Source organism: Thermobia domestica, chromosome 5 (assembly GCF_964235325.1).
Source record: "Thermobia domestica chromosome 5, izTheDome1.hap1.1, whole genome shotgun sequence".
In the NCBI taxonomy this organism is placed as follows: domain Eukaryota; kingdom Metazoa; phylum Arthropoda; class Insecta; order Zygentoma; family Lepismatidae; genus Thermobia; species Thermobia domestica.
Genome location: NC_137458.1, coordinates 59,348,263 through 59,364,330, shown reverse-complemented (window position 1 = coordinate 59,364,330; position 16,068 = coordinate 59,348,263). Strand labels below are relative to the sequence as shown.

Sequence of the window (16,068 nt, the reverse complement as noted above, 5' to 3'; positions counted from 1 at the left end):
GAAAATGCTTAGTTGGACCTACAGTGGGATAGTATGTATTGGCCGGTACCCGGTCCTCAGTACCGCCTTCTAATTGTTTTCCGAGTGGCCAGAATTCCAATCATTACGTCGGTTTGACCGGTTTGAGTTGTTCCTATTGTGATGATTTTGCCTATTATTGTTATTTCTACTATTATTATTCCCCCTTTCATTATTGGTACTATTGTTTCGCCGATTCCTAGAATTATTGTTCTTTCGTTCAGGTCTAGTGTTAGAATTATCGCGCGAGTTGCGATTCCTGTTCCGTTCCTCACTATTTCTCTGATCACGTGATCTCGAGGGTCGGTTCCTATTACTTCTACTATGGTCATGTCGCGTACGACCTCGGTTCTGATTCCTATCAATTCTCATATTATTTACACGCTGATCCTGGTACCTTTGATTATTACTCTTATTATACGAAAAATTTCGTTGGTTACTTTGGAAACCGAAATTTTGATTACCATTATAATTATTACCCTGCTTGTATCTTTCCTCTCTACGACTTTGCTGAGCGTGTAAAGTTTCTAATTTTTGAATTGCGGCCAAAAACTCCCTGATATTATTACATGAATGAAGAAAGAGTTCAGTTTTAAATCTATTAGGCAAAGTCTGTATTACGTCTGTAAGTATGAGAAATTCAGGCAATTGCGGTGTCAATTCACGAAGTTTATTGAATTGATCTAGCGCGAAATCATGTACGGAACTATGTACCTTGGGATCGAACCTAGTACTTTTACAGGTTGATAGCCTGTGTTGTACTGTAGCTTTTCCCGCGAAAGCTTCAATAAGTGCTTGTTTGATTTGCTCATAGTTAGTAAAGTCGTCTTTCCTGATATTGTACCAACTTAATGAAACTCCTTGCAACAAATGTGGAATGAGTTTAAACAGAGCTTTATCAGAAAGGTTGGCTAATTGAGCTGTAAGCTCTAGCTTTTGTAAATAATTGTGAATTGATTCACTAGAAGGATCACCCTGAAATTTAGGAAAACACTGAATTTCCTTAAGCATGACATCGTCTTTTAATTTCGTATTTTTTCTCTGGCGGTTAGTGAAAGTAACATTTTTGTCGCGCTTGCGCCTTCGGTCACATACAACCTTGATTTCTGAATCATCACTTGTGCTATCACTACTACTGGTGTTCTTACACTCCGAATAAGCCGAATCACTATAATGCCTAACTTGTCTAGGAGTATCTGTTTCTACTCGGGGTTCGAATTCTGACGCTCTATTTTCGGTACTTTCTACTCTCTGGGCGAGCTCTACCATATCACGCCTAATTTCTTTTATGTTCTTATCTATTGCCCGTATTTCGGCGCGACATTCTGCGTTAGATTCATTTTTTACCTTCATATTGTAATCTATCAGTTTCGCCTCTTCATATACCATTTTAATGTCTTTACCTTGCCTTTCTACGCGTTCAGAAATTTCCTCAATACGGTCATGCATCTCATCTAATTTATCAATTGTATCTATATGTAAACTAACGCAACGTTCCTTATTAGCCTGACACACATCTCGGGCTGATTCCAACTGCCCTTGGAGTGATTGTGTGTAATCGTGCAAGCCTCCTAAATGATTCTGAATTTTACAGACTTTTGTTTCTATTTGTTCTACACGATGGCATGTTTCTTCAGTCTGTTGCCTAACTTCGACGCTGGTCTGTGTGGCGAGTTCGATTGCCTGTTTAGTACTATGACTGACTTCGTGAAGCTGGTCATGAATCTTAAGTGTGATGCCATCGTATTTTTGTTCGAGGATTTCGTTCCTTCGTTTACTTTCGGCCTCCACATTCCTAATGCTTTCTTCTAATCTTTGGTTATTTTCGCGACATTCCCTTTGTACAGCGTCTAACTTCTGACCTAACTCACTCTTTAGTTCTTTTTCTAATCTATCAATATTCTCTTTATTTCTTTGTTCTAATCCATCTAGGTTTTCTTTATTTTCCTTTTTTAAGTCTTCAATATTCTCTTTATTTCCCTGTTCTAATCTAGCAAAATTCTCTTTAAATTGAGCAAAATTCTTTTTATTGTCTCTCATCGATTCTTCGAGAAGTGAACTCATTCTAGTTATAATATCTACTTCCTGATGTTCCATTATGGACAAAAGTAAAATTTAAAACGTATGATTAGAATAAAATATATTATCACCAAAACATATGATTAAAATCACCTGAAAGAGATTTTTTTTTTTTTTTACTGGTACTGAGCTGAAAGAGAAATGATATATTAAAATATTGATCTTATAATTATATTCGAGCACCAACGGTCTCGATTCGGGTCGGTAGTTCGGGCGTCATTTATTTATAACCAACAGGAGTTCTGTTCGCTGTCCTTGGCTCATGGTATTACCAATAAGTATACTTCTGATACTTTAACTTACCTGGACAGGATGACGAAGACCTCTTTAAGAAAGGTTATAAACTGTTTCCAAAAAGCTCGTCGGTCTCAATAATATGAGCATTAGGCGCCGAGAGGTTCGGGTGTCTCGTCTCGAAAACCTCACGGACGATCAGACGGTCATCCAGACCATAACGCACACAAATATCACTCATACAAACAACGAAAACACATTGGGTTAAATGACACTATACTTATTTATTAGAACACTATTTTGAAAAAAAATAACGAAGAGAAATGAACACAACACTGAACACTAATAAATTTTGCCGCTGAAATTACGTTTTGCCCTTTTTGGGAAATATAGCCCTTTATATATATATATGATTATAATTCAGATATCACTATAAATACTTTGCTCACACCATTAACACACTTGGGGGATTCGCACTGGGGAAAAGTTGTCTGGATCGTCCCACGATGAATCCAGTTGTTACGCTGAACAGTCCTGCAGCGTAAAGGTGAATCTTCGAAAAGAAGATCTGTACAGTGGAATACTGATATTGGTGGGCGCGTATATAACTTTTTAAACGCACAAGGTCTGCGGACCTGGGATTTCACTAGTTGGGGCTAGCCGTAAGAAATCGTCCTTCACCGGCTAAATAGCTTGTGCCCCTTCACAACTTATGTTTGAAGTTCAACGCGAGATGCGTGGTTGCATCTTCCAGACCTGGAGTCAAACTCCTCGAGCTTCCAAGCTCAAGCTACGGGTTGCAATGGTCAACGGAAAAGTGTTGGCAGTTTATTTCAAAAATCACTCGGTTAACTCACCTGTATGCACATACAAACAGAATACGGAAAACAATTTATGTTAATTTTAGTCAACTGCCTATAATGCACTAGACGCGGCGATAACACTGGCGTGAGAAAGTACAGATAACGAACTGGAATACAACGCAGTCGGTGCCACTTTGGCTACTGGGACATCTGGTCAGCCCATATTTCTCTAATCTATTATAATGTTTCCATAAGCGATTAACGAAAGCACTTAATTCAGTTCCCAATAACTATAGAATATATACTGTGTATATAATGAGTCAGGGAGAAACACTGAAATGGTTAGTCACTAGCTGAAATGTTCTCAGCAAAAGCAACGTTTTAAATATATATATGAGAAAACGATGAAAGACTTCTTTGTCCAATTGTGTGGGAAAGAAGCAATTCCCACCAAAGAAAGAACTTACGTGCGTTGCAGAATAAAGTATAAATTGAAAATAATGATCACTGTCTTGACGAAATATATAGAGTGTCCACAAAAAATCCTTCTATAACCTGGTAGCGGTTATAAGGGAATACTGGAGTATAAAAAGATAAAGATAACCTGTATATATTTAGTAGAAAGAATATTCACAAATCTCACAAATTCACATGCACTAGTATCGAACCACGAACCCCTTACACTAAAGATGAGTGCTCTACCATTTAGCAACATTGGCTTCCAAGAGATTCGAAAATGTACGCAGTCCTTATATAAATATGCCTTGATTGAAACCTCAGACAACTAACTAATCATTTAACATTATTTTCAAAAATATAAAGTGGATGTGGATGTATTTTGCAAATTAAATATACAAGAGTAATAAACTTTAGTAAAGGCAGTAAAGAGGATCACGCGAAACTAAATGCTAATGAAGTTTTTGCAGTAACATGCTTTTTATCATAGGCAACCAACAATGCTTTGCTGCACTACGGGTTACATAGATTTTAAGGAATGATTTTAAACGAATATATTCTGCAAATAAAATATAGAAAAATAATAAACATTTGTAAAGACAGTAAATACGATCACACGAAAATAAATGCTAATGAACTTTTAGCAGTAAGTATTTTATCATAGGCAACCAACAGTTCTTTGCTGCTGTACAGATTCCATAGACGTTAAGGAAATGTCATTGAATTTAAATGATGAGTAGTTATACTTATTCTTTCCCATGAAGATTTAAGGGATTGACTAAATTGCCAAATTACTTTAACTATCTAATGATAAAGGCAGAATTATTCAAAATTCACTTTCGTTCAAGAGGTATCGTGTGTAGTAGCGGATGTGCTTACCAGCATTACAATCTTACTTGCTTACAGGCGCACTTCGCATAATTCTAATAAATGAAAATTTAATTACAACCTCACATTTGTGGAAACCATTTTGTAGGAATGTATTCTTTTATATTTTTTATTAAATACGGTATGCTACAGTAAGAGAGATTAAATTTCAGTTTCAGTTTGTTTTTAAAAAACATATGCGACAATAACCATAAGAAATAAACTTTTGTAGGGATACACGATCTACCTCAGAGACCCACTATGTTCTGAACCGTCACACATTGATATATCTTTCACCGTTTGCTCGATAACAACTCTCAGTTTGCGGAAGTAAGGGAATATTGAGAAACATCCGGTGACCCTGAACTAATATACTACAACAAACGGACAGAACATCCGTTTCAAGATTAAACTTAGTAAAATTGTTATCTCGTATTAATTTATACATAAATGAATAAAATGCAGATAAGGAAGAGTTCGTGTACGGACTAACTTAAAATTAACAGACAGGGGAGGGAACCCACCTTAGTATTTTCGTCCCACCTCTCTTTGGTATGAATTAGAGGCGAGATAAACTACTTATTTTTAATACCAATGAGAGTGAGCAAATTCCACCCACACTCCGTTCTGAGTAGTAACTCCAAACCAGCCTAACCCCTTGTGGTTCATTGTATAATGTGAAAATGAAAATATAAATGCATTTTGGTTCTAAGAAATTTACTGTGATTTTTAATTCTTTAGAAATTGTTGAAATACGTGTGTTACAAGCAGGCCTGTATCCACGGGGGCTACGGCCCCCCTAAATTTTCACTGCCCCCCCCCTAAAATTTTCACGGTAGACTTGCAAATGAACTATAATATGGTGGTGAACTATAATATGGTTGGGTCGGCCCCCTCTAACTTCTACTGGGCCCCCTACATTTTTGGCCTGGCTACCGGCCTGGTTACAAGTGTCTGAATCGATTACACGATTTGCCAAGGAATGCAACTGTACACACGAACTAGACTAACCTTGAACTTTCAACTGGTCCAGTAGCACCTCTGCCGTCTTCTTCTTCTGTGGATAGATGGATTGAGGTTCTCAAATTGGTGGCGATGAACCTGATGAAGCTGAGGAAAGAGATGATTTCTGTCTTCCACTTTATGTCTTTACGATCCGATTAAAAACATGTATAGATATCGGGTTACAGGTCTGGATCTGACTCAGTTTTAAGACAAGAAGTTGAGTTGTATCGTCTGAGTGGCGATTAACAGCCAACACCTCATTAATAGAATGTTGAAGTTGGAATTCTAAAGACGAAGATTCCGTCTAATCAATTCCTAACAAAGATAGGGTAAAAAGACCCCGAAATCTCTAAATCACAAAGTTTTACACGACTTAACACTTCCGTATTTTCATTGAAGGAATTGTTTAAGGATACAGACTTGGAAATTACAAATTTGGAAACATTCTTCTTTATCTCGTATAGTATTCTAACTTAATACTAAGCGATTGGTCCAACTTCTTACTTTGATTAAGGTAATATGTACAGGATAGTAGTATAACAAATTTATAACTTGAAAAGTGTTTTAATTTATAAATATATACATTTTGTATTTCGAATATTTATTTAAGTATTTTAAATCTGGCTTAACCTTTTATTTAGAACTGTTGACTGAAAATAATATTACCTCTCTATTACCTTATACCAGTGGCATATTTACGATTTTGTATCGGGGGAGGGCTTTGCTAACTTTCAGGGGGGCTTTGTCTGAAAATGTGAAAATTCAGCAAGATATTTCATATACTTTACTATAGTAAGATTTCGGGGGGGCTTAAGCCCGGAATCCCCCCTAAATACGCCACTGCCTTATACGCACGAATGGCAACTTCAGTGATCGTTTAATTTGCGCTATTGGTTTCATACAATATAATATTCGTATACATGGTTTACAGATCACTTGCTCAGGCAGTTATATTCTTCATCAACGTGGGACAGTCAAATTTAGTACTGCAGTTTTTTTTTTTTTTCTTTCTGAGTTCCAAACTGCTGCTAGTTACTCCTTGTGAGAAATATTTCTAGTTATAATTGACCATATTACGGGCATATGTTGTTCAGAAACACATGATTAGTTAATTTAGGGCAACGTTCCTTGAAAATGAACATCTGCCTATTCATTACTGCGACGAACTCCAACTCCAGAGGTCTACCGTCGCACAACTATCTCAACACTTTTACCTCATCTGTACAGTCTCCACTCTCGTTACATGGAACACCACATAGCAAACGTTCATCCGATTCTTTATAAACGCTTAGACCAAACTTCAGTTCTAGCACGTCACGTATATTCGCAATAGATCATCATCTTGCTAATCACAAACGTGATGAAACAACCGTTTTTTATCATCCCAGTCATTGCATTCACTGTCACCATCTATTTACCCATCGAACGTAACTTAATCAATGCACGCCTTTGTTTCTTTAACTAACAGGGATCCAAGTGTCTCAACTATAAAAACGATCAAAATATTTTTACAGGAATTTCTCAATGCTTGCCGAGTCAATCGTCTGAGTCAGTGATGGCAAATTTATAATACGGGCGAAGACAAAATAAGAATCACACTTTGGTGCCATTTTCGTTGCCTCTTCCGCTTAGGTGATGGTTAACTCAATGTGCGTGAGTCACACGTTTTCTTATTCTATTCTGTGTCTCTTGCTTTTTGTTTCATGGTTCTAAACCAATCAGGGCCTCCTGAGCTACAGCATTTCAAGGTAACTATGAAACATGCAATTTTCTGATAAATAATTTTTCTACACATTTATTTTGAATAATTTTTTAAGTATTTTAAAATAAGTATTAACAGATTTTAGAAAGCTCAATAAAGCAGAAAATAATAATTCATTATTATTATCTTTTAACATTTTGAAGGCGGTAAGCATAATGTTCAATATGAAATATAGTAACAGTGATAATTTTATGAAGCATTCATTTCTTTCTGTTGTCAACGAATTCAATTTTTTAAAGATAATTATTATCTGTTTTTTATTGAGTCTTTTAACATTTTATTAACATTTATTTCCTGCATTTTAGAGGCCACATCTCATATAAGCTCGGTACTGAAAGGAACGGTAAACTCCAATTCAACCAGAGATGGAACAGTAACTTCCTGTTATTATGTAGGACGAAACATTGTGTACACACACACACACACATACACACATTACATTACTAACATTGTCAGTCGTCGATGAGGATCATGGTTTAGCTTCGAATATTCGCATTAGATCGTGAAAAAATTTACATGAGACTTCTATGGAAGTATCGTGTTTCAAACGAAAGAAGAATTATTAGAATCGCCATATTTATGATAAAGAATTTCATTCTAGCTTCGAAGCATCATCAGATCCTGACGAGATTTGTATGGGACAATGGAGAAATACTCTTTCAAACAAAGCAAAAAAAAAAAAAAAAAGAAAAGAAAAGTCGGTGCAATTATTTCGATGTTATGTGTGAAGATCGTGTACACACAACACACGATCGAATTGAGCTTCTCCTCCATCTTTGAAGTCAGTTATAATTAATTATCTAAATTATTGAACTATTTTTAAACGAAGAACCTTTCTTCGGAATAGCTCATCAGATTAGTGTAAACCGCATCGAAATATGACCAACTGTTCTCAAAATAACCGCGAACAACTTCACATACATACATAGATCCAACTGATAACTCTTTTTTTTTTAAGTCTGTTAAAAATTGGCTTACTACCAACCTTGCAGAATGAGTTTGATAACTAAAAGGTTAAAGAGAATATTTTCACAGTTTTTAAAAATTAAAGTGTCAATTCAGATATATTATGATTGACAATTACACTCTTTCTGTTACGCCCTGAGTTAAGAAAGGGAACAAATCATACAGTTTTTCAATTACTCACGGACTGGATGAAATACACTAGCCTAAATTAAATATATTAAATCAGATTTGTTTCCAAAATCTAATTTAGATTATTGAGTTAAGCTCAAAATAGACAGGAGAAACTTCCAGATAAAGAAAACATATTTTAACATTTCATACATTTATATGTGTTTGCATATATATATAAATGGATGCATGTATATGTGTATATGTGTTCCAGTATAACTCAGTAACCACTTGAACAACTTTAACCAAACTTGGTACACACATTACTTACAAACTGAAAAAAAAGTGTGGAGATAATATCCCCTAGCAACCTAGGGAAGAGTTGGACGGGAAGACATAAAAATGACCGAAAACGACCGATATTACTCTGAGATTCATAGTTTTTGGGCACGCTAAGATGAATAATGGCACTTCTGCTATTGATAAGTTCAAGTTCAGCTCCCAGTGAAGTAAGACTCCTATAGCACATTTGGAAGAATAGGAGGAGGTGATTTATAACAATGATAAAAAATTATAGATGTTAATTTCAAATCTATAGTGTTCGGAGTCGCTGAGATGAATAATGACTCTGCCGATGCTATTTAAGTCCAAATTCAGCCCCATTAGCGCCCTTGGTGGAAAGGATGACACGTAAAATAATCGAAAACGACCGATATTAGTGTCAAATATAAATATATAATATCTACTTTCTTTACAGGAAAAATCCACGGAAACATCAACAGTTAGCAATACAAAACGATACGTTGTTGTCCGAATCCAATTTCAATACAAGTAATCCAACAGCTTTTTTATCACATGGTTTCAGTGGATCTGGTAAAACAAGGTCTATAATGCTAATAAAAAACGGTAAGTGTAGTATTATTAATGTCTATATTAATTTTATGGCAAGAATCTAAAGTAAGGAAGCCTTTAATGATAGAGTTGTTATACAGGGTTGTTCAAATTGCGTGACCTAACTTCGATGCACAAAGATTAGAACAGAAGTTTCAGATCTTTTTTTTTCTTTTTTTTTAACGTATTAGTTCTTTCTAATTCTCAAACACTGTCTTCCGTAAGTCCTAATCCTGTTATACACCCTGCATAAAATGATTTACGAAAGCTTTCGAAGAAGAGGTAATTTCTTCTACAGTATCATCATCTGACTTAAAATAAGTGTTGAACAAAAGTTATTTTGGATTTGGAAATAGGTGAAAGTTTGATTAGATCAGATGTGGTAAATATTGTACAGGAACTCATATGCACCAATTAGAGCCTTGATAACAATGAATCATTTCTTAGGAACATTTTTTCGATTAAATTAAACCTTTTGTAGTAAATTTTCTTTTTATATTCTTATTTGATAGTCTCTCACTTTTGTTTATACAAGTTAGCATACCATTCTCATGTCATTATTGTATTGTGGATCAGTTAATATTGTAAAGTTATCATCATATTCCTCAGCAATGGTTTAATTTATCATAAAAGCAGCAAGTCCCCAGAGTCACAAAAGAAACAAACATCACCAGTTTGTCCGATAAAGGAATAATTTTGGGGAGGAGAGACTGGCATCTTCCACTGTATTAAGTGTTGACTTAGGTCTGGTGAAAAATTGTATCCAGAACTCATCATTACAAATCGTTGAATAAAATACATTAGTTTGCAATTTTCAGAAAGATAGATTATTTTTCCCCAACTACTAATTTCTGATAGCTTTTCGATATGTGAAAAGTCTTGGTTTCTAACAGCCTAAAACGTTCTCAAGTCTAGTGTTGTGTTAGAGTGGGTCAACTGTTGTTGCTGAAAATTTTGGATTTTTTCAGTCAGATTAATTGATAGTAAATAGCTACAGTGCTGAACTTCGTGAAATTCACAACTTTGCCCTCAAGCATCCAGAACTGTATCAAAGACATAATGTTCTTATGTTGCGCGCAAATCTCACTCAAAGGATATTGCAGACCATCCAAGAGTTGGAATATGAGATCCTTCCTCATCTACTGTGGTTGAAGATAGCAGACTCCGAACTTTCTTCACCACGGAATCCAATTGTTACCTGAACAATGGCAAAAGTGTGTCTGGTTGCGGCCGGGAAATATTTTGATCAAATTAGATGTTTTTAGTTTTTGATGTTTGCAAATGACGTGCTTGGGGCGATCATTTCATTCGTATCAACCTCGTATATATATACAATAATATATATACAATAATAAAATTCAAATACGAGTACTTAAGGATTTTGAAGAAAGATACATTTCATAATGTGTTTTTCCACGTTGATGATAATTCATTGTGATACCTACATTATAAATACTTACGCGTATATTGTAATACTTGAAGATTTTTAAAGCGGTATAGGCTCACATACAACTGTACTTTTCGTATTGTGCAACGACCTTTAAAGACGTCGTCTACAAATACTATGGTCAGGCAACTCTCTACTGCAGCCTTTCCCAACCTTTTCCACACTGCGACCCCTTTAGAGTCTGCAATACATGTGAAGAACCCCTCACGGTACACGGTTAGTATTTAGTATTTATATTTCTTCCCCATGTTAGTTATATAATTATATGATATGAGGGTTTTTTTTTTTTTTTTTTTTTGCAGTGGTATAATCATGTTAGAGTGATATGATGTCTACTCAGTAATCGGGTGGTCATTGGTTTCACATCTGGGGCTGAACACCTTTAGCAACATCTTGCAAATATATAAATAAATAAATCTAGTACGTAAACGGAACATTGGGATCATAAACAATAGTTTAGTCAAGGCTTTTTGACAAATGTAAGAATGCCAAGCAATAATTTATCATTCCTTTTCCTTTTCGAGTCACCTATTGTGCCAAAGATTTTCGTTTGAATATATTTTTAAAATACGTACATCAGTCTCTACACACTTTTTTAGCTTTGTCAGAAAAAAAGAATTACCGTTGAGCTATAGGCAACTTCTTGTAGGTCGAATATAAATTCTCACGCAAATTGATTTATCACTATTGACTTGATCATTTAACTTAAAATGGTGTATTTCTCAACATTGTGTGTGACTTTCTCAGATTGGCTTACGAACCCCCTGAGATCATCTTGCGGACCCTTAGGGCTTCGCGGACCGCAGGTCGAGAAAGGCTGCTCTACTGTATTCTCTGTCATAGGATCTTCAAAATAAGGCTCTCTACTGTATTCTCTGTCCTGGGATCAGGGCTCATTTAAGAGCAGCAAGGGCCGGCGGGCTGAAGTCTGCTAGGGGACCCTTTGTGAGTAATCATGTGGAAAACAGGAAGATCATTTAATATGCATACAAACATGTATAACACTAGTACCTAAGTATATTCTAGTTTGTATATTATGTCGCATTTAATAATACAAATAATAGAATTGAAAGCAGCATATTTTAATAATAATAATAATAATAATAATAATAATAATAATAATAATAATAATAATAATAATAATAATAATAATAATAATAATAATAATAATAATAATCCTAGTTTCCATGAACAGGAGACAAGTCATATTATTGTTTCTATTAAGAATAAATCATCTTGATTTGTTCATTTTAATTACGTACACATTAGAAATAACTAACATAATTGCTGGCACTTTACTTCCATTTCCATGAATAAATGTCTTTGCGAAAAAAAAAAATCTGGAAACACTAATTACATGTTAAACCACATATACTAACTTAGATAGAAATACTTGCATTCAGTTTAGGAAGAAGTATGTTGTAATAAGCCTACTTTCATAGACTGAAATGCTTCTTCCTTGCTTTCAGTGCAACAAACTTTGAAATTGTTTCAGAAAATTCGAGTTCCCTAGTTATGTCATGTTTTGACGATAGAATGGTAAGAGCATTCGATTTATCTTTTTTTAACGCAGTTCGTGGTAGGTTTTTGATGAGTGACAATTTTGCGAATGCTCTTTCAGCTTCACAACTAGAAATAGGGAGTGTTAAATAAAGGTGAAGAGCAATAAACATATTTGTAAAAAAAAAAAAAAAAAAAAAAAAAAACTGATTGCAAATCATTGTTATATGTATGTCTGTTCCTTGTGCAGTCTTATCTTGAGCTTCAAGCTGCGTTTTCATCATATAAGCTAGAGAAATGAGTGATTTCATGTTTTATATTTTCATTTTCCACGTTCCCTTTGTACACTGCAATGAATTATTGGACATCTTCATGAAGTACCTCCGTGCCTAATTTTGGAAAAGAAAGTGGAAAATAGAACAAACGTGTTCATATGTGGCGATTCTTCTCTTAATTTCGACAAAAAGTGTGTCGGTAATGACGATAGATGTCTCAACTTGGAATTTTTTTCCTTCGCGTTAAAGGAATGTCATCATTACCGTCAGGGAACCTTCTGGTTCTGCTTCTTTCAGGCGCATCATTGCCATTTTCTGCATCTGTAACACTTCTTCTTCAACTTTACCAAATTTGTCTCTTAGTGAGGATACGAAAGGTTTCAGACTTTTCATCAAATTAACTGCTGTTACAATAACCAAACCAGGCTCTTGCTAGTGGTTACTGATTTCATTAAATCTTGTTAATATTCTGTGCCACAAAAACAGCCATGAAATGTAGACCTAGTTCATACCAGTATTACCACACCATCTCGTCAAGTATCGGTGTGCTCTTCTTCATTCTTGCTTATTACCTCAAAGATCTACATTATTGTTCGAAAATTTAAAGCTAGAGCTTTACATGATTCAGCGTGGCTTCACCATCTAGCATCACGTGATTTTATAATCGATTGTTTTCATTTGGTTTGTCTCGAACACAGCAAATTCCACTATTGTTTCATCGACCTTATCTCCAAATAAGCTATACAGTGTTGCCACAGTTCTAGCTCTGAAGTGGGCTGAAAAATAGTACCAAATTGAAACAAAAAGGGCTGAATTCATAATTTTATACCAGTGTGATAGATTTCTCTATAACACGAAACTAAAAGAGGTAAAGCTCTAGAATACTCCTCCCGCCCATCTTCCAGGAGTCAAAATTAACGCGTCGAGATAGATCTATACAAAAAAATGTTCGGATATCTTTATGTTCGTCAATATGGCGTCACTAGTAAACAACTTAGTCCGGTAAGTCGGCAAGTAAGTCAATGTATTTTTTCGTGCTATTATCGTTTTGGTGAAGAATCCTTGCAACGACACATAAATTATAGACTTACTTGTGCACACGCTGGTCTTCAGAATATACAAAACTTGATTCCTTTTTTTTTTATTTTTTTATTTTTTTTTTTTTAATTTCAAGCTAAAAGTTCCACCACATTGCTTCTTTCTCATCTCCTTCATGGCGCTGCGCGAATGCACGCATTTTGTATCATTTGTTTTCCGGTATAGTTCGAATTACGAATTTTCCACACAAAGTTCGTAGCGTTATGCAGTGCAACGTCACAGAATGAATGTTCAACAGCATTTTTAAGAGTCCAGAACACAGTATGAGTAACGTGAGATGTACGAAAAAACTTACTGATACTTTTGAAAATGTGACAAATAGTTGTTAAATAGTGCTGAATTGGGTAGAATTGTACTAACTTTTTCACAAAAGGGGCTGAAAATGCCAGCGTGGTACCAACGGGCCGATGAATGACAAAAAGGGCTGAATTTGGTACAAGTGTACCAAGTGTGGCAACAGTGAAGCTATATAACAGCATAATACGAAGAATAAAGATTCATGTTTTTTTTAATATAAAATTACGAAAAAAACTAATTTAATCTTAACCTGAAAATAAATTTAAAAGAAATCAATTTAAGTGAAGAATTGAAGTGACAAATCCTGTAAATACTGTTATTAGTATGTATATAACGTACTAAATCTTTGAAAGTCGATTAGAACGGAATGTGTAGGAAACGTAATGTAAAATTTTCAATTACACAGGGCCCCTTGAAGCTCTGGACCCGGGGGCTACAGCCTCATAGCTCACCTTAAATGGGCCCTGCCAGATCTTCAAAATAAGGCCCTCTATTAACATACTGTATGGATCGAATTTCCACGATTTATATGGGGCGTCCTTAAGAGGTTAATCAGATAGACTATAAAAAGCACGTTGAGGATCACATCAAAAGATCAAAGGGAATTTAATTGAGAAGAATTTAATTATTTTTATTTCTCTGCTAATTACAAAACAAACGATTAAAATTGCAGAAAGAAATAGAAATAATTTTTCAAAAATCGTTTCTAGAATTGTTCCATATTCTACGATACTAAAAAATATTGTGGAGCAAATTAAGGTATTGAGGTTAGAATTTGTAACAAACGGAAAGGATGAACTTTGAGCTATACAAATGCCTATATTATAATTTAGTTTAAACATATCCATAAATTTGAGATCTTTTTTTTATTACAGCGTATCTCTTTGTGAAAGATTATAATATCATAAGCATCGACTGGAAACGCTTGGCAGCAATGCCGAACTATGGAAAAGCAGCTAGTAATGTTCCGATCGTTGGAGAACGAGTTGCAGAAATGATAAATTATTTGGTGGACAAAGGAGCCAATATATCAACCTTTGAAGCTGTAGGATTTAGTCTTGGAGCTCATGTGGTTGGGGAAGCAGGTAGTCTTCTAACTACGAACAAACTTCCCAAAATTATTGGTGAGTTATTACAGAACATAAACAGCTTATGAAACATTAAGGCTGGCCACATACTGACCAAAGTAAGGCCAAAAAAAGCCGAGGCAGAGGGGGACAGGAGACGATTAAAAGAGAGAGGCCTGAATGCTTTGACTATGTGACTGAGTCATAACATTGGAGAGCTTCTTTGCCTAGCTTTGAGTGCATTGACAGTGTGTCTGAGTAATAACAGTGGAGAAATCTTTGTCTAGGTTTGAGTGTATTGACTGTGTGACTGAGTCATAACATTGGAGAAATCTTTGTCTAGGTTTGAGTGCATTGAATGTGTGTCAGTCAAAACATTGGAGAAATCTTTGTCTAGGTTTGAGTGTATTGACTGTGTGACTGAGTCATAACATTGGAGAAATCTTTGTCTAGGTTTGAGTGCATTGAATGTGTGTCAGTCAAAACATTGGAGAAATCTTTGTCTAGGTTTGAGTGTATTGACTGTGTGACTGAGTCATAACATTGGAGAAATCTTTGTCTAGGTTTGAGTGCATTGAATGTGTGTCAGTCAAAACATTGGAGAAATCTTTGTCTAGGTTTGAGTGCGTTGACTGTGTGTCTGAGTCATAACATTGGAGAGACTTTTGACTAGCACGTGCAAAAGTGAACATGCAGTACGGGGCTTGTATTGCTCACAGTATTGAACTTTACTTGGTTGTCCTATTCTGTGGTCAATAAAGGGCCGACTAAAGAGTTTTAACGTTAAAATCTTGAAGCCAACGGATAATCGAATACTTGTGACTAGTGAAGTCGAACGAAACTAAATTTATATTCCGTGGTGGTACTAACAATAACTTTTTTGATGGGATTGTTTTGATTTGCATAAAATATTATAAAGAGTGTATCGGTAAAAAGTGAAACCCAGATGCAAGGAATACTGTAGAATGTCGAATAATATGTGGTGTGTGTGGATGTGTGTGTGTGTGTGGCATTTTATTTATTTATTTATTTTTATAATTTTTTATTGTTTTTCTTTGTTTTTAATTCTATAGTGGTAAGTTCTAATATAACATTTGCTAGTTACACTGGGTTATTATAAACGATTGGAGCGATTTTACAGTTCTATAATAACTGTATTACTGTATATATTGCGATATTTTTTTTCACACACAGA

General features: G+C 35.1%; 1 protein-coding gene across 1 annotated transcript in view; it reads left to right on the top strand.

The window, feature by feature from the left end:
- The window catches only part of LOC145685098 (lipase member H-like), a 49,911-nt gene that overhangs the window by 14,082 nt on the left and 19,761 nt on the right, over nucleotides 1–16,068 (top strand). The window contains exons 3-4 of the mRNA XM_081757444.1: nucleotides 9,056–9,204; nucleotides 14,682–14,930. Of these exons, the coding sequence (XP_081613570.1) occupies nucleotides 9,056–9,204; nucleotides 14,682–14,930 (398 nt within the window). The remainder of the gene's footprint in view (nucleotides 1–9,055; nucleotides 9,205–14,681; nucleotides 14,931–16,068) is intronic.